Genomic DNA, 25279 nt, shown 5'->3' on the forward strand with positions numbered 1-25279 from the left:
GATGCACATGCATTGTTTTGTGACATGAAAGTTAAATATATCTATCTTCTTCTGAATGGTTTTGCAGATCCAGTTGAGACTACTGAAAAACCCATTCAAGAATGCTGTGCTTGTGGAACAGCCAAGTATAGAATCACTTTCTATGGAAACTGGTCTGAGAAGATGCATCCCAAAGACTACCCAAGTAAGAACAAGCCATTCGTGACATATTATATCACCATAGAACATTATTAGCCCTTTAAGTGTTGTGAGGTACATTGTGCCAGGTACTGACATTAAAACATGGCACCTTACCCTGTATTGCATTATTGAATTTGACATTATTACAGGTTAAATTAGTCATTTATTTATATTCAAAAAACATTGTTGTTTACTAATTTTGATGCCACACTGATTTTACAGTGCAAAGTGCTTTGTAGAAAGAGTGGGCAGAGGTGGGCAGCAATATCTCTTTCCCACAGCTTTAGCTCAGGGCTGGTTTGCTAATATAGCAGTCAGCAGGAGAGCTGGTTCTGTTACCTATGTGTGTGGCAGCAATGATCCAATCTGTTATTTACTGTCTGGCAAACAGGCGAGACGACTGCCTGGGCCGTGATACTTTGTGAGATAAGAGATGCCGGGCAGATGTTGTCACAGAGCGCAAAGCCACTAGTTAATAGGTCTGTGGAAACAGACATTGATGTATGCGGTAGGCTCTTTAAAGATAGAGAAGTGTAGAAGCTTAGATGTGTTAAGATACACGCTAGAGAACAAGTTACTTCAAAAGAGCAATTAACTGCAGGCTATGTTGGATTTAGCATTGTATAAATCTCCAGCTCGAAAGATCAGTTATTTGTTCACTGTTATTTCTGCCCCAAAGGACGTGCTAATCATTGGTCGGCTCTCATTGGTGCTTCTCACTCAAGAAGCTACGTGTTGTGGGAGTACGGAGGTTTCGCCAGTGAAGGAGTCAAGCAGGTGGCTGAATATGGATCACCCGTCAAAATGGAGGAGGAGATTCGACAAAAGGTAGGCCTTCCGGCTAAGTGCAACAAGCTGAGATATCAGGATCGATCAGATTAACTTTGACTTAAAAGCTAATGTTGAAGTAATTGCTCGATTTTCTGACCAAGATTTGTCTTTTTCTTGGGATTATCAGATTTTCTTATCATTTAACCACCAGAGATTGACTTTTAAAGTTCTTTGTTGGCCAGGATTAGGTTCATTACATTTTCTCAAGACACTGTTTGTTTAGGATTATTTTAAACATTGTCAAACTTGCCAAAAGAGTCGAATCTGAATGAATCTTTAAAGTAAATGAGTGTTAAAAAAAAAAGTAAGAAATCAGTGTTTTTGAACTAACCTTTCAAATCGTTCTCTTTCACTTCCACTAACACTGCACTTTTTTGTTCACTGAAGTCTCCAATGTGGAGTGCATGAGTGCTTTGGTTGCTTGATAAAAGTCAACCCTAGTCAATAAAATGGAGGAAACACTAATCAATCTATTGTATTGCCTTTTGTGGAGAAAGAACTTATTGGGCTTAAAAGCTATTTCTTTGTCTTTTTATTTTATTTTTTTTATAAATTTGATTACATGCAAAGTTTGATAAGGCAAAATAAGACTTGTTTTGGTCATGAATGACTCAGTGATTCAGTGACTCATAATGGACAAAAAGGCATTTGTCTCAGACTAATGATGTAATCCACAGAAGTAATGAATCTTATTGGTGAATTTAATCAAAAGATTTGAGTCACTGGGATGAATCAAAATGCCCTTGCTGAATTTTCTCATCTATAATAATTGATCTGAAGTTTTGTCAGCACCCACAAAATCAAATTCCATTAGCTGACTTATTGCTTTCACTCTATCAAAAGTGGCTTGGCACTCATTTTATGTTTCTGAAGTTTTACACGCACTCACGGTGTTGGAAATAACATGTCAAAGGTTGATCAGTTAACGGAGGGTTCTGCCTAGCATCTTAATTAAACACATTAGTCAGTATCAGCTAATCTTCACATTGCTATAATGTAATGTTAATTTCCGCCTCTTGAAAGACACGTTAACAATTGCATGCAGTCTGAGACGGAAGGTCATTCAGCAGCTTTGTAGGAAGGTGTGTGCAGTATAATTCAGTGTTAACACGACGGGCTTCCTCATGAGGATTTTAAAGGTCACCTGGGAACGGTTCATACCCCACATGTTCCCATTTGTCTTTTACACAATGGACTGGGATTTGCAGTGCACATCTTGACACATCTCAGAATGATGGATCTCAGAATGATGAACACAGATTTTTTTTTTTGCTTCACACACATACGGCAGACATTATGTTTTGGACAAATTTATTTCTAATTAAGCGTATTTTTATATAAATAAATATTATATACAACCATATTTTGGGGGCAAAATTGTACTCAGAAGTGAGCTAAACCTGACAAAAACTCCCAAAACCTCCTTTTGAGGACATAATGTGTAGAAATGGCATAAAAATAAAGTAAATACAGTTTGTTTGTTTGTTTGTTTGTTTTATTTATTTTTTATTGTAAAAATGCAGAAAGTTTCCTGTTAGGATTAGGGTTACGTTATAGTATTTATAATTAGGTGCATATTAAAACAATAGAAGTCTATATAATCTCCCTAGATAGCTAAGTAAACATATGTCTGTATAAACAATATATATGATGTCTTTCTAAATCAAGTATTTTTCTAAATACACTTTGCATCATAGCAATATCAAAATGAGAAATATGATTCACTTCTCAGTATTAGGTCATAAGATGTCTTATCGTTTTTCATTTTTCACATGTATCTGGAAGGTGTTTGTTTTTTGTTGATTGTCTTTGAACATGTTTGACGAATTTACCCACGAATATTTATTTATACATGCTACAGGCACTTACGCGCTGTCAACGTTTGTTTTGTTTGGCATTGCAAACAAGTACATTGAAAGTCCTGTCTACACCGTTCTCAAACCAGAAAATTCACAAGTACTTTAAACAAGTTCAGCAATGAAAAATACAAAGACACAATACAAAAGTGCAGTTCACAAAGCCACCTCCCAATAGAGCTACTTTTTTTTCTTGAAGCTGTCGAGTGTCTATCATATTTAAAAATTGATTTTGTTTTCTTCTAACTTGTCCGTTTACTTTACAGCTCTTTTGTGCTTACAGGGCTTTTTCCACATGCTTGATCTCCATTCTGATACTGTTGGTTGGTTTTACCTGACATGTCATTCATCTTTGAGACGGTGCGGACGCTTTGTAACCCTAGTGAGGGTGAATCTGTCACATGGGCCTATTGAACTGATATGCTTTGCAGCTCTGTTTTTTACTTCGTTTTTCATCTTTTATTAATATTTGCGAATCATTGGAAAATCTCAAAAGATTTAATGTTGTGCACTATGTTGTTCGACTTTAAAGAGTTCACTCAAAAAACATTTAAATTCTGTCATCATTCACTTACCCTCATATTGATCCAAACCTTTGAAAAAATAATTGTGAGAAATTCAGATGATTAGCACAATGTTCATGCTGCTGTTTTTCCATACATGTATAAGTGAATGGTGAGTAGAGGCTGTCAAGCTACAAAATCACCATAAAAATCTCATAAAAAAAGTCGTATGAACTTCTTTTATTATACGTTTATGGTACTTCATGATAGCCACTGGTCACCATTTACTTTTGTTGAAAGAAAAAGTTGAATTTTTGGGTGCACTATTCCTGTAAAATGGTTACATTTGTATTGCAGTATATTTCTGCCAATTGTAAAGCTTTTAGCATAAAATGGTATTTCAGACTTTTTTAGAGGTAAATCTTCCCTGCTATACGCCTAAAGGAAGCAACCTCCAGAAACATTGCAGCGCTACGAACATCCTGCTGTAAAATAAGTCATCAAAGCCTTTTACAAAACCCATCACAGTCATTTACTGTCATTTTTGGCAGACATCATTTCACCATTAGGCACATTGCTTTCGGGAATGCAATCGCAGAACAATCTCTGCAGAAAAGAGCCGTGCGGATAAATATTTCAGTCGTAGATCACGTTGCTGCGGCTGAGTCTCTTCTGAATTCAAAATTGCGACACTGGCACAGTAATACATACGTATTCAACACCATTGCAGAGAAGCTCACTAGCTTTCTTTTGTAAGTATGGACTAGCACACTCTCTCTGTTTTTTTTTTAATTGAAATCTCAAAGCCTGACCTTAAAATGTGGGGGAAATAATCCTATAACGAGCTAATGCTTATAATAGGATAAAACAAAACAGCTAGAAATATCACTCTAGTGATAAATTATACTATTATCTTGTTTACGACTGTTTGCTCAATGGCTGTACCTTTTAAAACTTCAGGTACTTCAGTACCACAAAGTCAAAAGGTCTTTTGAAAGCTGTAATTTTCTTTCCCATAGCTAGTGCATGGACAGAGATGTAATCTTTTCTAGTCTTTTTTTATTGCCAGGCTGTGGAATTCAAATCATCTTTTTCCCTTTTTTTTTTATGATGATTAAAATATGTAATTTTCGTCTCTCCCAGAGTCCCCTGGTAAGTTTTGACCTTGAGCTTATGGTCCACATTTCCACAGACACCTTTAACTTGGAATAAAAAAAAAATTGGAATAGCATTATAACATGCTTCAGTTAGTTAATGAGGTAGGCGTCATGATTACAGAGGTGTCATAAAACTGACTCTAGGAAGGTCAGACATTTTTTTGACCATGCAAGATCTCAGACATCAGCAAACACAGTAAGTCTTAACATTTGTTGTTCCAACTTAGCTGTTATGTCATTATGAATCTTATTATCGTCTCATCTCGGCGATGATATATTTATCCCACAATCTATCAAAAGCACAGTGTGAGGCAAATGGGAAAGTGAATGAAATGTGCTTTGGAATGAAGCAGGACAGGATGCTTAATGCTTTTGGAGAACTACGATGTGTATAACTGTGAAATTTCCATTTGTACTAACAGTATGAGTGCTCTCGATTTACATGCTAAATTTGCCCTGAGAATCTTTATTGTGCTTTTTAGGTGGGTGTTTGCTTGTTCCTCTTAGCAATCTCAGTTAATTAGGGTCTGTATGTGTTAATTAAACATTACAGCATTTATATGAATTTTAGTTTTTGCTGACCCACTGAACATGATGTGCCTCTTTCCTTGTGTTAATTGCTAAGCATCTTTAGTCTGAACTTGTCTTCGGTCTATATCCCTACAGTTCTGCTGCCAAAACACTGCATTTCAGTAGTGAATCGATCATTGAGTAGTTTAACATCATTTAAACCTTTACATTTTGTGTAAATCTAGTGGATTTTAATCATAATATATACTACCGTTCAAAGGTTTTTGGATCAGTAGGATTTTTTAAATTAAATGTTTTTGAATGAAGCCTCTAATGCTGTCTAATATTATTACAATTTAAAAAAATAATTTTATTGTAATATATTTTAAAATGTAATTTATTCCTGTGATGAAAAGCTAAATTTTCTGCATCATTACTCCAGTCTTCAGTGTCATATGATCCATTGTCATATTGTCAGTGTCATATTATCAATGTTGAAAAATATGCTGCTTAATATTTTTATGAAAATCATGATATATAGGAGTGTATGGTGAATATAGAAAGTTTAACAGAACAGCATTTATTTTAAATAGAAATCTTTTCTAAATAAATGCTTTTACTGTCACATTTGGTCCAGTTAATACATCCTCAGTGAATGAATAGAAATATTGATTTCTTTTAAAACAAAATCTTACTGACCCCAAATGTATGTATGTAAATGTGTGAGCATGTAAGTTTAATTACATGTGTTTATGTATCATTAATTGTTATTGCATATGTATCATAGTTGTTTGGGCATATTAAGCTGGAATGGAGAGAGCATTTTAACACGGAAAAAATTACACCATTCAGCTTCAGCTAATTAATTCATTTGATGCTAATTCTTAATAAAGACGCTATATTTTTCTCTTATTGAGTTCCACAAAAAAGAACTGCAACTGATTTGCATTCTTTTGAAAGTGTTCAAGACAGCAATTTAGAATTTTGAACGTATGCACATTGTGTTAGCCTGAGATAAGTTTCTAGCACAGAAACCCTCAGAGTTACTCATTAGCACTGCAAGTCATCAACAAAACAACAAATTTCTACCATTGCGGTGTTCAAACTAGCAATTAACAATGAAGTCAGTCCCCATGGAAGCTATATTTAGGGTAGACAGACTCATTTTTGCTTATTTCTGTGATTTAACATCTCATTTCTCTCTTGGATGCGTCCTGCCAGATCCATCAGAAGACCACTTTAGAGTGAAAAGCACCAAAGGGACTGTAAAGAGTCAGCTTGGGCTCTCCGTTTTGTGCCTGTCTCCATCTCAAGCTGCGATGACAACATTCCTAATGCCTAATTCCCTCAGGCTGAGCTTGTGGGGCTTTGGATGGAATCCATCGGATTCTTCCACACCGTCCTAAAACTTCTGCTTGCTGGGCCCATTGTCCGTTCTAGCCCGACCTGTCCCTGCAGACGGTCGCACTGTTTAGAAAGATATTTCAGTGCTTAAGCTGAGAACAATTGTCTTGTTTCAGCCGACTGGCAGGTTTCAGGTTGCCTGTCAGCTTTGCTTTGGATGCTGCACGGAGACATTGGTGTATGAAAAACAAAGCTAATGCTTCTTCTGGCGGTGGTTCCAATAGGCATTACTGATGTAAAAAAAAGAACAAGGAGGTCGTGCAAATTGTTTCAGGGCTTTTTGGTAGCAGACATGCCACTCAGTGAGCAGCGTAAAAGTGCTTTAATGTGTGTTTAGTGCTCGAGAAGACCGTAATAATCAGCTAGAGGAGTAGCACTAGAATTTGTTGTGTTGTTTTTTTTGCATCTAGCTGAGAAAGAAGAATTGGGTTTGTAGTAGCTAATGGGAACGAATGTGTCTCAATGAACACATACAGCTCAAGGGACCCAGTCCTCACAGTATAGTGGGGCCAAACAACAGTTTCCTTGGAACGTTTATTTATCGTTTGCAATTTCTCCAAAACGTCCTTCAGATTTTGGCATGTTCGACGTCAAATCGTTATTTTCATAAAGTAGGCTATTGATACACATCAGTTGTTTTTATAACCCTAGAATTCTGAGGGTTTTGGGGCCTTAAGTTGGTACATTGGCTGTGCAAGCACAAAATGAACCCTCTATTGTGCACACAACTTCTGTCACCTCCTTGTTGGTGTGTGTGTGTGTGTGTGTGTGTGTGTGTGTGTGTGTGTGTGTGTGTGTGTGTGTGTGTGTGTGTGTGTGTGTGTGTGTGTGTGTGGCACCCTACCTAAGCATTGCAGTCCATAGGTGCCCAGGTCACGTGTTCCAGTAATCCTTAGGATCATGACGGAATGTGAAACATCTGGGATGGACTTTGCTGTGATAGCAGGGACTCAAAGCCTAAGATCACCATACAAAGCTCTGTGTCATTGCTTAGGGTTGGCACTGAGTCTTGAGTGTGAGTGAGTGTAACAGGCCAGCTAGGACCCGAGTGGAGGGGTTACACAAGCACCCCCAGGTGTTTTCAAAGCTCCTCTTCTCATCCTGAGAACCTCCAAAGCTCGTTCCCAACAACCTCCCTGAAAACGCCTACCAGTGTTAAGGGAAAATTCTTTATATTTGCACAAGTAGCAGCGAAGTGGCATATTTTAAATGTTTATGAAATATGCAGTCCTCAAATTTGATGCACAAGTGGAGTGTTATTGGACACAATTCAGCAAGTGTTTGTGCAATCTGTGCATCAGTGGAGAGGATTTTTCACTTTATGAGTGAGTCATTGATTTATTAATTCAACTGTTTTAGTTTTAAGTATGCTGATTCTTTCAGAAACAAATCAAGTGCCTGTCTTCATGAGTGAGTCATTGAATCATTTATTCAACTGATGTGTTCAAAAACACAGATTATTTCAGACACTAAACTGCACAATTGTGCGTTGCTTGGATAAGTGCCATCATTAATTTGCTTTGGCTTTGTGTGTATTTTTTAGTAAAATGTATTTACAGTATATAAAATAAACAATGTATTCATTAAATTATTAAAATCTAGGTAGGCTATTATAAAGTTTTATTTTAATGATTTAGTTGTTATTTTTAATAATTACATTATTTAATTAATATATATATATTTTTTATATTTGGGGACTCGGATCTATGAATCATTTTTGGAAAAAAAAGATTCACAAAAGAATGAATCATCTGATTCACTAAACTAACACTATAGCTATAACACTATAACACTTTAGCTTTTTCATTGAGTAAACTGATTCATACTGTATGAGACTTCGTATGAGACTGCTTTGTCAGAATATGAACAAATAATTCGTATTCTTTTATTTTGTCCAGTTAGAGACCTCTGGAGCATTTTGTGTTAATAGAGTTGTTTCTGGATATGTAATTAACAGTGACACACTCTGGATGTAGAGGTCAATGGAGCGGGGCTGATTGGGTGTATTACATGGATATGGAGCTGTGCTTTCTTTGACAGCGATGTGATACCTTGCTAAGGCTCAGGAAAAGATTATCCCCTGAGCCGCTCCTGGTGGCTGCATGTATAGATGAAATTTGACTTTGCTAATTTCCTGTGTAAATTAAAGAATGAACAAGAGAGAGGAAGAAAGATGATTGTGTGATATAGATAGAGACGCTGAATCCAGTTCATTATTACCATGTGATAATTAAGTCCAACCTTCGAATAAAATGAGAAGCGATAGACATGTCAAGTGAACTAATGGCAATAGTAGTGCCTTACGGTTTCGCCTCCTTTTCAACAGTGCAAAATGCTTTGTGAAATGTAATAAATCAAATGTAAAATAACACTGCATATAATCTTCACTGTATAAATTAAATTTAAATTAAACTTATTATTCAGTCAAGAGCAGTGAGTGATTTTTTTTTTCTTTGTCTTTTGTTTTTTGTTTAACATTAAAAACACAGACAGCAGCAGGAATATTAGGCTGTCACTTTAAGACATAATGCACAGGTTCACACTACTAATGCTGATACGCATGCGTTGTCCTTCTCGACTGTTTACGCTCACTTAAGACATAACCGACTATGTTTGCACATCAAGACGGGTATGTTGACATGATTTTTGTCTGAATTTGTCTGTTCAAGCGCAAGAAGACTTGAAGGCATAGTCAATCTAGTATTCACGCACTATCTGAGACACAAGTTCTCTTCCACTACTTCCTGTGCTTGAATGTTTAAATTGACAAGGCTTAAAAACATGTGCAAATGATAAACTTTTGTGACGTTGACACACAGTTCAACTGTCCCGAGCATCTTAACACTGGCCCTGGGCCATCGAGCAGTCCTTATTGTCCCTGCCCAGCGCTTTCATTATTGTTTTGTGCCTGTCCGAATTAGTGCCTGTTTAAAGACAGAAGGCAATAGTTCCTGGTTTGGTCTCACCTGTGCTCGCGTGTTATATCAACACCCAGGTAATGACAGCGTAAATTACTGGTCATATTATAGCGTACGGCACTCGCATCGAACTAAGTTTACAAAGAGTGACTGTTTTGTCAAGGTTTTTTTTTTTTTTTGGACCATCATTGGAGATTTATTTGATGCAGCCAGCGGCTTAGCTCCTTCGCTTAATATGCTGAACTGCAAAACACCAACATATGAGGAACTGTTATGTCAGCAATTCATTTACATACTAACAGATGATAGGACAGCTCCTCTCACATGAAACACATGCACATCCATCAGCAGAAACTTATATTAGCGGTCTGTTTTACTTGTTGATTTTTTTTTTTTTTCAAGCAACCGTATAAAAGCCTAGATGCCTCGACAGATTTTGAGTTTAGTATCTCTCAAATAGTTGGTTGTTGGGTGATCCATTAAGAGCCTGTCAGGCCTCTTCCCGTGAGATGAGGCCGGGCCGCCCACCATGTCCTCTTTCACTTTCATCTGAACCCCACATCTCCGTTTCAGAGGAAATTGCTGCGAACCACTCAGCCCCAAGTCTCCCAAGTCTGTCAAGTGAGAAAAGCAAACGCTAAGCACTCACATCTGACATGTTACAGGATGTGCTCTTTTTTTTTTTCGACTCTGAGGCAACAGACTTTAAAAGGAATCTTCGCTACCATACAACCCTTTAAAGCCTAAAGCCTCTCTTTGACTACTTGAATTGAAAATAGACATCTAAAACATGGCTCCAGCTCTTACCATGCGGTAAAAAAAAAATTAAGCAAATAATATTGGGAAAATCATTTGAGAGTTTTTTGGTTTAGTTCCTATTCCAAAGTTTTCAACTTTCTGGAACACAAGAAAGGAATTTTTTAAAGGAATATAGCAAGTGAGGTGAATTAATGCATGTTTTGGGGTTCAAACAGTCCCATTTGCGCTGTTCCCAGCATGCACTACTGTGTATAACAGTGAAAACTCTATAACAGAGCTCTTGCCTGCCACTGGCGAAATTTTCCAGCTTTCCGTGTTTTCACTGTAATGCGGTAGGGGGCGCTAATATGCATTTTCTGAAAGAGTACTGAATCTCCAGATCAAAACACTAGTGAAGAAGAAGCAGAAACATGCGATAGCATATGTAAGCAGACGCACATATAAAATAACATGATCATCAACATTAAACTACATATAAATCAAACCTGCCTAATGTTACCGAATGAAATTTCGATGAGATTTAAGAATGTGTAAGCTTCGGGGTTGTTAATGTACTCGATCATCATATTCAAGTGTTGAATGTTAAAAACAAGAAAGCTTGAAGAATGCGATGTTGTCGATAGTTTAAGACAAGAGCACTTTTCTATCCATGACCATGACATTGTTCCTGCAGAAATTAGCATGCTGTGAGCCATAGCAGTGGAGTAAAGATGTATAAAAAAGACTGACATTTCAGGATTCAGTGTTTCACAATGTTCATTCCCCAGAGGAACAAGAGCTAGACTCTTCATTCCAGCATCCAAAGAATGTAAAAGAATGGCTAGCTTTCCCATATTGAGATTCAGAGGCTACGTCCTGGTCCCTCGACTCCCTCTATGTCGGTACAGTCTTCATAACCCGGCACTTGGACAAAACACAATAAAGCCACATTATGCGATGCACTTTCTTTAATTCATGAGGGATCCCTCATAAATCCGTTTTCAATAATGGCCCCCTTTCCCTGCCTTGTTTTCCCTATGTAAATGAGACCTCGGCAGCAAAGGGCCGACTGACAGTAATCTTCCGTAATTTGGTTTGCGTGGCTCTGTGGTAGCGCTCTGGGAGGCCTGAAAGAACACATATCATTCAGAGGGAGGTCAGACAGTGCACAAAACAAACTGACAAGGCCAAAGCTCACACTCACTGCCTGACTGACAGCTGAGAAGCCTGCATACTCAAAAGGCCAGCGAAGACATCGAACGATTAAAAAAAAAAAAACCTGTTACGATTCTAATGTGTGTCTGAAGCGTCGATGCCCACTTGAATGGTCTGTCTTGTTGATTGATGCAGGTCTCCACACCTGTTACACACTGACGTCAATCCTGAATTTTGAGCAGATTTGAAACAGTTAAGCTTCATGGTCATTTTACTTCTAGTTCAGTTTCACCATTAAGAATTTGATGTGTAATGGCTTGTTAAGGTGCTTATCTGTTATTTTATTGTTTAAAGTTTTATTTAATAGTAGAGTCAAGTGAAGAGTGTCCTTTTAACCCGGTTCCTTTTGGATGATTTATTGGTGCACACACATTATAAAAAAAGACCATGTTTGTCTTAGTAAAAAGAAATGCAAAGTATAGTAGTTTAATAGATTTTTTTTATTATTATTATTGGTATTTTTTATCAGTAATTTGTGATATTGTGTGTGTGTATCTTGGTCAATATTATTGGACATTTAATTGGTCATGTAAATTTTTACTGTACTGTTATATTATAATTAATGAATTAAAATTTAAATAAGTTGCATTTGTTGTTCTAATTATTGAATTTAAAATGAATTCAATTTAATTACATTAATACCATTCAAAATGTTTTTTTATTTAGTTTAGTTTAATTTATTTAGACAAAATTGTATAGAATTTTTACAGCAATGTTTTCGTTATTGGCCATAATTTACATCAACTATAATAATCTATATTGTCTTAAATTTCAATTTTGTGCATTCTGGCTTAAAAAATTTGGTCATAATTGTATTCACAATTTAGGCACCATGGTACATTGACATTATACCATGATACTGAATGATTATATCAGGGTATTTGTCCAATGTACCATGTACCAAAAATAAAAAAACATGGTATTTCCATTGTACCCTTTAAAAAAAAAAACATGGTACTTTTTGGATGTGTTGTTAGTCCAAGCTGTATCGAACATTAAAGTTCAGGCTTTCAGCATTTTTTGCCTTCTAGCAGAAACTCACAGCTGTACCCATAATAGTCCCACTGCGGTCCTGTCAGACTGAGAGATGATTGGCTGTAGAGCTTCAAGACGAATGAGGGGGAGAGTGACAGGAGTGGAAGACAGACTTCAAATCTGTGAAAGGGGAAGATGTGGACTGAGGAGATTGTAAAGGTCTTTCATTTGGACAGTTTTGAAACATGTTTCACTAGATTCTTCACTGAGAGTAATGCAAGAAGAGGGACTAGACACTTCTGAGTTGAAAAGCTATTATATAACTCTTACAAATGGCTGGGTATTGAAAATATTCAGAACTGGAGAATTAGAAAAAGACATTTTAGCATTTGGTATCACTTGAGTTTCAAGAAGAGAGTGAAAATGTACATTAACACTAAATCAAGTGTGCCATTATAAATGTAATACATTTTTTTTTTTTTTTATCTTCAAATAAAGTCGATTAACTAAACTGAAATGTTTCCTGAGATGACTTGATCACTTGTTTGATTCAGATTTAAATCAAGGTTCAGGGCGGACTGGGCAGCTGGGTTTGTGCCGAGCCACATCTGTCGGGTCAGGAGGTCCATCGCAGCTCTTTTTTCAGCCTGTCTCGAAAAGCAGGAGGTACAAAACCTGACGTCAAAGAAACACACTTTCCCGGAGGTGTCAGATGTCTTTAAGGTAGTGATGACACTTTAGTTGTGCTGTTCTGTCTTATCATTTTGAGATGCACCAGATGCTCGGATGGAAAACTCACTTCAGTGCTTAGAACATAACTATGATCTCAATTAGTAGAGTAAGAATACTACTTTTAACCTGAATGTGTCCTGTGTGAACGATTCCATTTCATAAATTAATGTGGATTTTATGAAGGTGATTTTGCTTCATGAAATCACAAAATATAAACAGTAAGTAGTAAGCATAATTATGATATAGTTATAAAAATAATTATTATTATATTACCACTATTTTGATATTAAAAAAAAAAAGTTACCGTGGGTTTTAACATTCAAAAGTTTGGGGTCAGCAAAATTTTGTAAAGAAATGAATACATAAAAAACAAATAGATCAAAAGTGAAATGCGACATTTACAACTTAACAAGATTTCCTTTTGCAGTTTTTACTGTATTTTTTATCAAATAAAATGCAGCCTTAAAGAGCATAAGAATCTCACCAACCCCAAACTTTTGAATGGTTGTGTATATTTTGTGACTTTTTTGGCATATTTTCTTTTATTTGATTTGCACAGCACCTTAAGGGCATGACAGACCCGTGTATTTGTTTGCATGTGTGTTGTCCTGGGGTTGTCTTTGTGGTCAAGGATCAGACAGAAATTGTCAGTATCCACCGGTGGGTGGATCTAGATCTCTCTCTCAGCTCTGAACTCATTAGGCTGTTTTGTGAACGGACATCGGCTGATTTATTTGTGTCGGGTTTCATTAATAATGCAGTGTCATTCAAGCAGACAAGTTCATTCTAACTTTTTACAGTGGGTTTTGTCCATTAACAATTTCCCCTTCAGCATAATTATTATTATTATTTTTTTGCCAGCCAGCACCAGCATTTGTGATCATTTTCACAAAACTTTCATGGCCCCCAGAATATTTTGTTGTATGAAAATCTGAATATGCAATATATCAAAAGAATGAACAGAGCTTAGAATAGTAATAATAATTTTATGCAGTCTTTTTGTCAAAGACTACGTTTAGATCAAATTCAGAACTACAATCAAAACAGATCGATTCCATCAACACTCCCAAAGCTTGTACAGTCATTACTCTTCCTGGGTTCGACATTTCATTCGGTAATGTTAGGCAGTTTTGATTTATATGCTTTTGAATGTTTGATGATCACGTTAGCTTAGATGTGCATCAGAGAAGCTTCTATCGCTTGTTTCTGCTTCTTCGCTTGTTTTTGGACCCGAAAGTTCTCTACTGTTTCAGGAGATGGGTAATAGCGCCCCCTACCAAACAACAGTGAAAAAATAGATTGCTGGAAAATTCCATCAATGGCGGATGTTCATTCACAGTTCAGGACAGTTCACTCAAAAAAAAAAAATTCCATTATTTACTCAGCCTCATGTTGTTCCAAACCTGTATGACTTTCTTTCTTCTGTGGAACACAACATTTTTCAGTGTTAACCAAAACTGTTTGGTCCTAACATTCAGATTGAGTAAATGACAGAACTGTAATTTGCAGAGTCTAATGCAGAGTCTTTGGTGTGCATATTCAAATAGGTGTCAGAGATCAAGTTTTAAATCATTCATATTCATGATATAAGTGCTTTTGCAATGATCCAGATGACACGAATCATTTGGAGATAATGGCGGTGACAGTGAGGAATCTCTAAAGGCCAATTGGCAGAATTATACAGGAGAAACAACAATGGCTCGTCACTTTCCTTATTAATTTACTCAAGGAATAATCAAGGTATTTAAATAGCAATTTATGCTAATTGGTGCCTCTGAAAATGTTGAGCTCAAGCCTGTAGAGCGGTATCATTATCTGGACAGGAAGGGGTTTGTTCTTGGCAAACAGTTTTCTTACCCAAGTGACTTTGAGAAAAGAAAGTTTGTATTACATAAGTGGCAATTACAAAAGCAGGTAGCTAAGGTTAAATGGCTAAATCCCACATACGAATAAGGTAATGTGCTGATTCAGTCACAGTGCTAAACAAGTCAGGCATAGCCTTTGTTGAGAAAAAAAAAATGCAGTGCAAATGAAGCCTTTGGGCCCTATTTTAACGATCTGAAACGCAAGTATCAAGCGCAAAACGCAAGTAACTTTGTGGGCGGGTCTTGGGCGCTGTTGCTATTATACCGGCGGGATAAATGACTCTTGCGCCCGACACAAATCTGAAATGTGTTGGTCTGAAGTAGCTTCATTATTCAAAGGTGTGGTTAGGCGTAACGTGAAATAAACCAATCAGAGCATCATCTCACATTCCCTTTAAGAGCAGGTGCGCTTGTTCCATGGTGGATTGCTATTATAACGGCGGATTTGCCAGACGCGTGCCAGGAGCGGTTCACAGCCGAGGAGACCGACGTTCTCGTCAGGGACGTTGGGGATGGAGAAACACACCCAAATTAACTCCTGTTAAACAGGCGTATGATAATTTGGGTAAATGTGTAAACCGTCTATCTATCTATCTATCTATCTATCTATCTATCTACAGGCCTGATAGCACTCCGGCGCCACGGCGTACAGACGTGTCTGCGAGAAAAAAAAAAAAAAATTAGGTTCGCGTTCGCGTGAGAAGTAAGCCTACTTCAGCCAATCGGTAATATTGTAGGCAGGGGCTGGTCTTGGGTTTTGGCCAATCAGATTGATTCAGCAGTTACTCCACGTGCAAATTTGTTTTGTGTTTCCAATACACTACGAATGTGTTTCCCACACTGGCAGCGCGAAACATATGAAGGTAAAATGATGCCATAAAGTATTGCATGCGCAGGGTAATATTTGTGAAAGTGTACATAAGATTGCAAGCGTAAATTAAATTTGCATGCGCAAGAGAAGATTTGTAAAGGTGTAAATCGCCTTTCAAGTGTAAGAAAAAAATATTTGCAGCATTTAACTGTTATTCGTAAGTGTAATTCATGTATTGTGAAGCTGCAGCTTCATGCTAACGCAAAATAAATAGGATCTGTATTCCTCTGACTTCAATTTTTCCGCGCTTACACTTTTGGCACGGTTTTTGCGCTCAAATACGGCCAAAAGTATTGCAGGCCCGTGAACAGCAATTTGCGACCGAAAACAACAGAGTTAGGAACTGCAAAACAGATTCACTGCATAAAATCAAACTTTGTGTAAAAAAATAAACTGTTGCAAATGTCTAAATGTGTGCATAGGGCAACAAAGTTACCGAAATAACCCGATTTGTACAGTTACGTCTTTCTTTTGCCTGCGCTTCCAGTTTTGGCACGATTCTCTCACTCACTGATGTTTGCAAGCGCGAAGAGGAGGGCGGGTCCACCTTCTTCATGTAGCCAATCAGATGAGCTTCTCGCTGACTCTAGGTTTACTCTTATCTGATTGGTTCAATAAACACGCCAGTCACCAGAACACATCTTTATCTTCATTTGGCTCAGAAACCTTCTGGTTGCCGAAATGGTACTTTTAATGCACACATACATGTTAAATAAATAGATAAACAAATAAATAAACAAATAAGTCATGATTGCTTAATAAGCTGTGCACCATTAAGCTGATTAAAGCTGACTAACATTCATACTGAATTTCAAGCTGGTGTTAACGTTACTGGATTGAAATTTGATATATTATATAATCTGTTACACCACTGAGCAGATGTTAAACTTTACAATCAAAACATTTAATACCCATTCTTTATGTAATAATACAATTCTGATGCAGTGTTTTTCACATCATGTCTCTGTTCGTGGCATTTAACACTCAATTACATATTTTGAAATATGTCTTGGTCGCACTGCCAATATTGATTCTGATTTAGTGATTACTTTCGTGTGACTGATCAAGCTATTATATGTAGCTAGTATAAATAACTTAATGCTTTCTCTGTGTCCAGATTTGACTGTAATGAAAAACTGATACTAAATCAACATAAACTCAACTTTGACAAAAAGTAACTAATTATGTCTGAATAAAAACCCAGCAACCAGGGAATATACAGCATCTTGATATGTTCATATATAGGGCTATACAGCCATCTAGTGGTTACACGATGGCATTACAGGTGATAAATGGTGCATAGAGATGCTCTTAAATACACGAAAAAATATTATTGTAACATAATAGTGGAATCCTACCAATCAGTAGACAGGTGAAATTATGCATGCAGTAGTTCAGATACTATTTTTTTTTTTTCTTAACACACCAGCTCGAAATTCAGTATGTACTCATATAGTCATCCTAATGGTGCACAGCTTATTAAGCAATCATGACTTATTTGTTTATTTATTTGTTTATCTATTTATTTAACATGTATGTGTGCATTAAAAGTACCATTTCGGCAACCAGAAGGTTTCTGAGCCAAATGAAGATAAAGATGTGTTCTGGTGACTGGCGTGTTTATTGAACCAATCAGATAAGAGTAAACCTAGAGTCAGCGAGAAGCTCATCTGATTGGCTACATGAAGAAGGTGGACCCGCCCTCCTCTTCGCGCTTGCAAAACTCAGTGAGTGAGAGAATCGTGCCAAAACTGGAAGCGCAGGTAAAAGAAAGACGTAACTGTACAAATCGGGTTATTTCGGTAACTTTGTTGCCCTATGCACACATTTAGACATTTGCAACAGTTTATTTTTTACACAAAGTTTGATTTTATGCAGTGAATCTGTTTTGCAGTTCCTAACTCTGTTGTTTACGGTCGCAAATTGCTGTTCACGGGCCTGCAATACTTTTGGCCGTATTTGAGCGCAAAAACCGTGCCAAAAGTGTAAGCGCGGAAAAATTGAAGTCAGAGGAATACAGATCCTATTTATTTTGCGTTAGCATGAAGCTGCAGCTTCACAATATATGAATTACACTTATGAATAACAGTTAAATGCTGCAAATATTTTTTTCTTACACTTGAAAGGCGATTTACACCTATACAAATCTTCTCTTGCGCATGCAAATTTAATTTACGCTTGCAATCTTATGTACACTTTCACAAATCTTACCCTGCGCATGCAATACTTTATGCTATGGCATCATTTTACCTTCATAGAAACATAACCAAAGTCATGGAGTGCAACTTTATGAAGCCAGGGGAAGACACCAAACTTGTCGATAAAGGTAGATCAAACTTGATGAAAAAAAAATTATCGTGGCCTGATTTGAGGTAGCTCGCCAACAGGCCGTTCATATATCGCGTCTTTTGCGCGCTCAAGTTCATTCAAATGTAGACGCGCGGTAAGCGGTAATAAGCGCGCTCATAATTGAAGCGACGCGCTCGTTTTTTCCATCTTTTTCGGCGGTGGAAATCCATTAGTCACTCAACCTTTATTGTCGTTGTGGAGAGCGCAGACGCCACGGGAAAATCGGACTTAATTTTACTATTAATAATAAAAGATAAGCTCAAGTGCATTGTAAATGTCAGTAATTTATCTTTTTTTGACTCATTCTTTTTATAAATAATCATTTAAAGTCTGAAATATGTGAGGTTTATCTTTTTATAAAAAACAATTTTGTCAAAAATTTTTGAACTTGTACATGTTAGTATAACATGTTAAAAGACACTTTTAAAATCTGGCTATCATTTTTAATGGTATTATTTTAATGTTTATGTAAACAAAAAGTGCATATTGATGCTTATTTTATTTGTTATTTGCTGGTTTTCGACATAAAACTTAGTATTAGTACTTTTTGTACAGGATTCTGTGATAACGTCATAATTTTTGTCACTATAATCATGAAATAAAATGTTCATGCCATTTCATCTCTAGTTATGATCAACTGAAATCAACTAATTATGTGTTTTTTACAGTATAATATGCAAAGTACAATTTTCTAAAAAAAAAAAAAAATTATATCTGATTCTGTTCTTTTCTCTGACACGCGTTGTTGGGTGTGGAAGGTTACTAATGTGATTGCTTTATCTGTAAATTAAATAAATGCTTTTTTCAATGACTGAATTCATTGAAATAAAATGAATTCTTCGATTTGAATATTTTTTTGGCAATGCGTCGTAGGTCTTAAATTTCAATCTTTATGGTCTTAAAATGTCTTAAAATGGTCTTAAATTTGACTTATTGAAACCTGCTACTGTAATATAGGCTTGTATTGGGTTTGTTCATCTCATGTCTGAATGATGTCCATTTATATCCACAAAAGTCACAAGACTCTATCATTTAAGGGACTATTTATCAAAATGTTCTCCTAGGGGAGCACACCCCTGGATCCCGCTTGACAATTATGTTGATCAGGGCATATATCTTGGCTTAGGGGCCCACTTACCTCCCAGGGAAAAAAGTTCAGGCTCAGGATTTTTTTCTACTATCACCCCTGTATCGATCTATCTATCTATCTATCTATCTATCTATCTATCTATCTATCGTAATAATGTATGATTTGCAAAAATGAAAACTGCTGCTTCTGTGTAGATGAGAGAATCAAAGTGTATGCGCATTGTGCACACGCTACATTGATTATGGCCAAGCATGCGCCCTTAAAATAGCATAATGAATAACATGCGCAACACGCCACTGACTTTAAACTAGTTTTTTTCGGTCAGTGGCGGAATTGTTTTCTATACCTGCAAAATAGCATGAAGGAACGTTTGCGCCGGAACACGCCTCCTCTTTGCGCTGAACCGCCCTGGGGAGCGCAAGTGTATTTCTTAGTTAACCGACGTGCGTCTGTGGAGGGAAAAGTCCGCTGTGCACGGGTGCAAAATAGGAATGATACATGCGTCGGTGTACAAAGTCAATTGCGCTGGGTGCAAGATAGGGCCCTTTGTGTTAGTTTGTGAAGTAGTTGTGCAAGTAGAAATAATTGGGGATGAAAGGTTGTTGGTCCCAAGCTAATACATTTAAATTATTGTTTGCATAATCACAAACAAACTGTCTTGCTGTGATAGTACTATTTTCCCTGGTTATTATATCAGAAGAAGTTTTGTTTCACTGAACTCGTCAGAGATTGTGAGAAAAATATTTGAGAAGAGATAATGCTGATATTTTTCTTTATATTTATGGGAAGTTTATCCAAAGCGTAAATACTACTTAATTTAGGCTACATTTGCAGCCTTATTATTTGCAACCATGTAACCCAGTTGTTGTTTTGTTTTTGTTTTTTAATACATTTTATCTACTTATTCTTAAACATTCATATGCTGCACATTATGTAGCCTTGCCCATTTTCAGTGCCACGCCCCTTGTGTTCTGTCTTCTGGTTTGTATTTTCACAGCATGGAGGAAAGATCTTACAGATTTATGAATGAACCGCTCGTTTTTAAATCTTCCCGGTCTACTGACATTTGTTATGACAACCACTTCAAACATTACAATGCTCGTGATTACTTTTGTTAACTCTACAGTAAGTAAATCCACTTCACCAGTTAATTACTCTTCGACAGCGATGCCATAGAAATATACAGAGCTACCGCAAAAACAGAAGTTCAAAGACAAATAAATTCTAAAGATTGACGCGCTTGTTTCTCTGGCGCATAAGGTCTATAGGCAAAAATCTGCACGACTTCTATGGTTTACTGACCATGTCACCTTTCTGTGTCCTGAGTTCATATTTTCTTTAGCAAAACTGGAAATCATACTTTTTAGCCTGCAGTTAATCTGGGAATTTTGCTAGCCTGACAATGAAGAATTGCCTCAGAGGAGCTAGCGATACGCCGCGCGATTAGCTATCTGATCTGCATGCTCATTACATGGTGAAGGATCGCTTCCTTTACAAGATTAAAACAATGAATATGCATCACACAGTCCTAAGGGCAATTCATAAAAATGCATCCCAGTGTTAAACGTTTATTTTAATAACCTTTACCTCAACCCCCAAATGACAGAAGCACACTAAAACCCAACACCACACACCTGTTGTTTGTTAGATGTGAGAAAATTCCAAATGAATTGCCCTGTGGTCCGACACGTATGCAATCAATATCACGCCAGCCATATGAATTAGCAATTACGTCTGAACTTTTCGCTCGGGGGGCTCTGTGGCATTGCATTTGGAAAACAAAATGATTAAACATCGCTTTTTTTTCTCCCAATAGCCTTTCTTTTCATTTTTGTTTAATCATTTTATTGAACGTACGGTTTTAAAGTGGGAGGTATCAGACTGCTCTCATACAAGAGAAACTAATTACAAACAAGATACAAAAACACCCATAGAAAATGAAAGTCTGTGGGGCTTCAGGACATGAAATCTGAAGATTGTTTACCTGTTTGGTCAAATGGTTTGTGCATAGTAGATGATTTGTTTTTGATTGTAATCTTTGGATTAATGTCCTCAGAATCCGAGAGAATGTATTCCCATCTGGGCTAATCTAGCCTGAGGTATATATACGTTATCATGTCTGCTTTTATAAGCGTGATGAAGACAGTTATGGCTTCTTCACATCAAAGCAGATTTACTGGAATTGTCACTGTAGCACATATGGAAAGTGATATCTTATCGGTCTTATCGTCCATGCACGGCATAACTGACGTCTTTATAATGCTTTGACTCTGTTCAGCATACCTGCTCTTTATCTTTAGATTTATACATTGCTGTGGAGTAACTAAATGCATAAACAAAATTGTTTTAACTTGCCAGTTACAAGCTACTTTTTCGAACAAGACGTGTAGCAATACAAAGCACTGCATTGCTGTGTTTTTTATCATATTTTATTATGAGGTGATCCTCAAATGCATTTTATTCCAGCGTTTGACAGGTCATTCAAATGAACAGTTCACTGATCAAATAAACGATTTACTTATTCATTTTAAGCTTGGATCTTCTGTTTTGATGTTGTTTGGTAGTTTTTTGCTTCTGTTGTATAAATTAGATTGATTTCCTATCGTACTTGTATTAGTTGTAATTATTGGAGTTAATTTCAATACTGCAGTGTTAATTGGTTTTTGCCAGATAAATTATCTAATTGAAATTTTTATCTGATGTTTTATGTGTATTTATAAAGATATTTCCCCCTTAAATAGCTTTAATATAGTTAGCTACATTTTTTAAATGGTAGCTTGAATCTACTGCTGCGCAAATTTGTTTAACCAAATTTAGTCAAAATTGAGAGTCTCATTTATGTCACTCTGATAATGTCCGGTGACAGAATGGTTAGGCGTAACTATGCTCAGATTCAAGAAAATTAATATCAATCTAGTTTCAGTCCAAAAGCTTTAAAGCCATTTTTCTCGCTTTCAGTGTTGGCCGTTTGAAAACAAATGAATGTGTGGCTTAAAATGTGATCCATTCGTTTTGTTTTCTCTCATTCTTTTGTTTACCTAATGCTTTCAAAAAGTGGAATCTCCCACCATTGGGGTTTCATTGTCCTCATCTTCTGAATGACATTTTTTGGGGGGCATAAGGGTTCACTGGGGTTTTCATTAATCCTCCATCTTAATTGCTTGACTCTGTTACCTCACGTGTCACTTCCTATTAGCCGCGTTTGGATGTGTAATGTGCGGAAGACAAGATAATTACGGTGAGATGGCTTGGGTAGTGCACAACATAGAGGAAAGGTTATTTGCATCTGTATGGAGCCTGGCTGCCATAGAGCTACAAAGCGTCACGTCTGAATGTACTGCTAATGCGTTTAGCTTGAGTTAGACATGCAAGCTGAACTTTGCTTGCTAAAAAAAAACTCCCAAGCGGATACTGCATGAATTCAAATAGTGAGTAAAAAAAAAAAGTTTAATGCTGAGTAATTGCACTGGAAATGTATGAGGGTATATATCTAATATATATATATATGTGTGTGTGTGTGTGTGTGTGTGTGTGTGTGTGTGTGTGTGTGTGTGTGTGTGTGTGCGCCTGCGTGCGTGCGTGTGTTTGTGTTTGGTGTGTGTGTGTGTGTGTGTGTGTGTATACACAATATAAAATAATAAATATATAGTTTATTTAATATTATATATAAAATAATAAACATCTTATCTATTTATTTTATATATGTTTTAAGGCCCTTTCACACTGGACGCGATTTTGACGCACGAATAATTCGCGCGATGGGTTTATTTTTTGATCAGCTGTTTGTGTAATGAGCGCTTCCACACCGAACGCGAATGTGCTGTGGCGAAAAAACGACTTTTATTTTTTTCGCTTCGATGTCGATTTTTTTTTTACTTTTGCGGCGACAGAATTGGCTTCAGCCAATTCACATACTACAAGGACAACGATTTGAAAGACAATGTGTGGCGTAGCATTGCCAACCAACCGGTTATCACGACTGTGAGTGTGTTGTGTGATAGTCCTGTGCTGTGTAGGCTAGCAGGCCAAACTACATTTGGGATAGAAAGCTAACACTATTATCGTCAAAGATAGAGACAGAGACCGTGTTTACTTTGAACACGTAACGTTAACAAAATGCAGTGAGACTATTTAGGGCTGCTTTTAGTAGGCTATACTATACATTCTTTGTGTGATATTTCTAGTCGAATGATTTTTAACTTCGTGTGTTACATGTAATGTGTAGTTACATTACAAAACGCACTGTTGAAGACGCAAAAAAAAAAAAAAAACTGCACATAAGCATACTCCCCTTCAGACTTTCTGTTCTGTAAGATTGGGTGCACCCAAAACCTTCTTTTCTGTCTTTTAAATAAAATGAAAAGCTCGTCTTCACTGGATGCTATGACTATGACTGGATGATGATGATGATGATGATGATGAAGTGTCCATGTTTTCTCAGCTGTCGGCGCGATTCGCGCGAAAGTTTTGGAATGTTGAAGCTCTCTGAACGTCACAGACGTCGCAAATTCGCGTCGCGGCTGATGTGAATGGTTTTGATGCGAACTATTCGCACACGAACTATTCGCTTTTTCGTTTCGCTTTTTCGTTACGCATCCGGTGTGAAAGGGCCTTTATTTACACTTTTACATTTTTATTTTACACTGATATTGATTTTTATCTGTTAATTTTTTTATTGAATTCTTCTCATTTTTCATGTTGTGTAAAAAAGGTTCTTGCAAGTTGAAAAAGCAGATTTTGACCAGAAAAACAATCCTGATATTTACAGTTTACGTAATCTTCACAGAGGACCTATTCCAAGAAGATAACACACAAAATTAAAGCTTTGAACAATGTTACTAAACATTTTAGTGATCCGTTAAATTTAAAGATGATTTTGGTGCCCAGAACAGGATGTCAAATTGATCTCTTTGTGTTATCAATTTATTTTGGAAGCTCGTGAACAAACAAACTTTTTGGCACAGCAGCATTTTCTGAAGAGTTTATTGGAAGTGCATTTGTTATTATTCATCGCTTTGACTGTGTCTCGCCTCCACCCATGTTCAATTCAAGATAACATGAACTCCAGTATGTTCTCATATTGCAGATGTCCTACAAGTCTTTCAGAGGAACTTTGTCGTAAGTCTTCAAGCTTGCTGAGGTCAGCAGGTCTATTTTCCTGCCAAGTAGGTCTATTCCCTGGGCCGGCGGGAGGTCGGAAACTAATTACAGAGCACAGGGCAACGAAAAGTCAACTCATTTTCTTCCACCTGCTTATTGGTAGTTGCACTTCAGCGTGTTGGTATAGCAACGGACATTGACGGATACACTTTTGCCATAATGGATTTGTCAAATAAAGCTTGTTGGACTTTATACAATACCTCTTTCTGCCAACACACACACAAATTGCACACTCCTAGGTGACTGTAACCCACAATATGATAACATAAGCTTGGAATATGTCACCAAGCCTAATAGACCAATTATTTTATGTAACACAGTGACCTGAGCATAAATGTGCCAACCAAGATGCAGAATTTGGTGACTTTTAAAGGTCTATAGATTTTAAGGTGGCAGCTGCCCAATTAGTAATCCTCTGAATTTTTGCCATCTGGACTTGCACAAATGTTGCTAAGCTACATGGCAACATCTGCAGTTATTCCAATTTTTTGTTTGTCTAATTGGATTGAGTTTAAGTCTAAGTGCTAATGAGTGTAGGAACAATATCTGGAAATCAAGTGATACATGCCGGCGTGTCTTTGAATAATAAAGTGTAATTGGAAGGACTGATTATAATGAATCTGGCTTTTTAGAGCCAATTAAAATGTATTCAACCTATAAACATATTAGCATCTGTGTTTTGTTTAATTACACATCTGTTCGAATTAATTTAAACCACAACAAGAGAGAACTAACATGATTGTCTCTTATAATTAAATTCAAGTGACCTGAAAATATTGAAGATTGTTGTCGCGATTTGAATACAAATAAAATCCGAAATGAACTTGCATTTATTGTCCATTCTATAGAACAGATGTGATTCGTGTCCCTCATGTACACTTTTAAAAATGAATGATATATATTTTTTTTTCCACATTATTCACAC

At 36.7% G+C, this 25279-nt stretch overlaps 1 protein-coding gene across 1 annotated transcript in view; it reads left to right on the forward strand.

Annotated features, from left to right (window-relative positions):
* The window catches only part of spon1b (spondin 1b), a 67027-nt gene that overhangs the window by 12580 nt on the left and 29168 nt on the right, over positions 1–25279 (forward strand). Inside the window, exons 5-6 of the mRNA XM_081355826.1 lie at positions 68–184; positions 860–1008. Of these exons, the coding sequence (XP_081211952.1) occupies positions 68–184; positions 860–1008 (266 nt within the window). The remainder of the gene's footprint in view (positions 1–67; positions 185–859; positions 1009–25279) is intronic.

This window comes from Scardinius erythrophthalmus, assembly GCF_964197995.2.
Source record: "Scardinius erythrophthalmus genome assembly, chromosome: 24".
NCBI classification, from domain to species: domain Eukaryota; kingdom Metazoa; phylum Chordata; class Actinopteri; order Cypriniformes; family Leuciscidae; genus Scardinius; species Scardinius erythrophthalmus.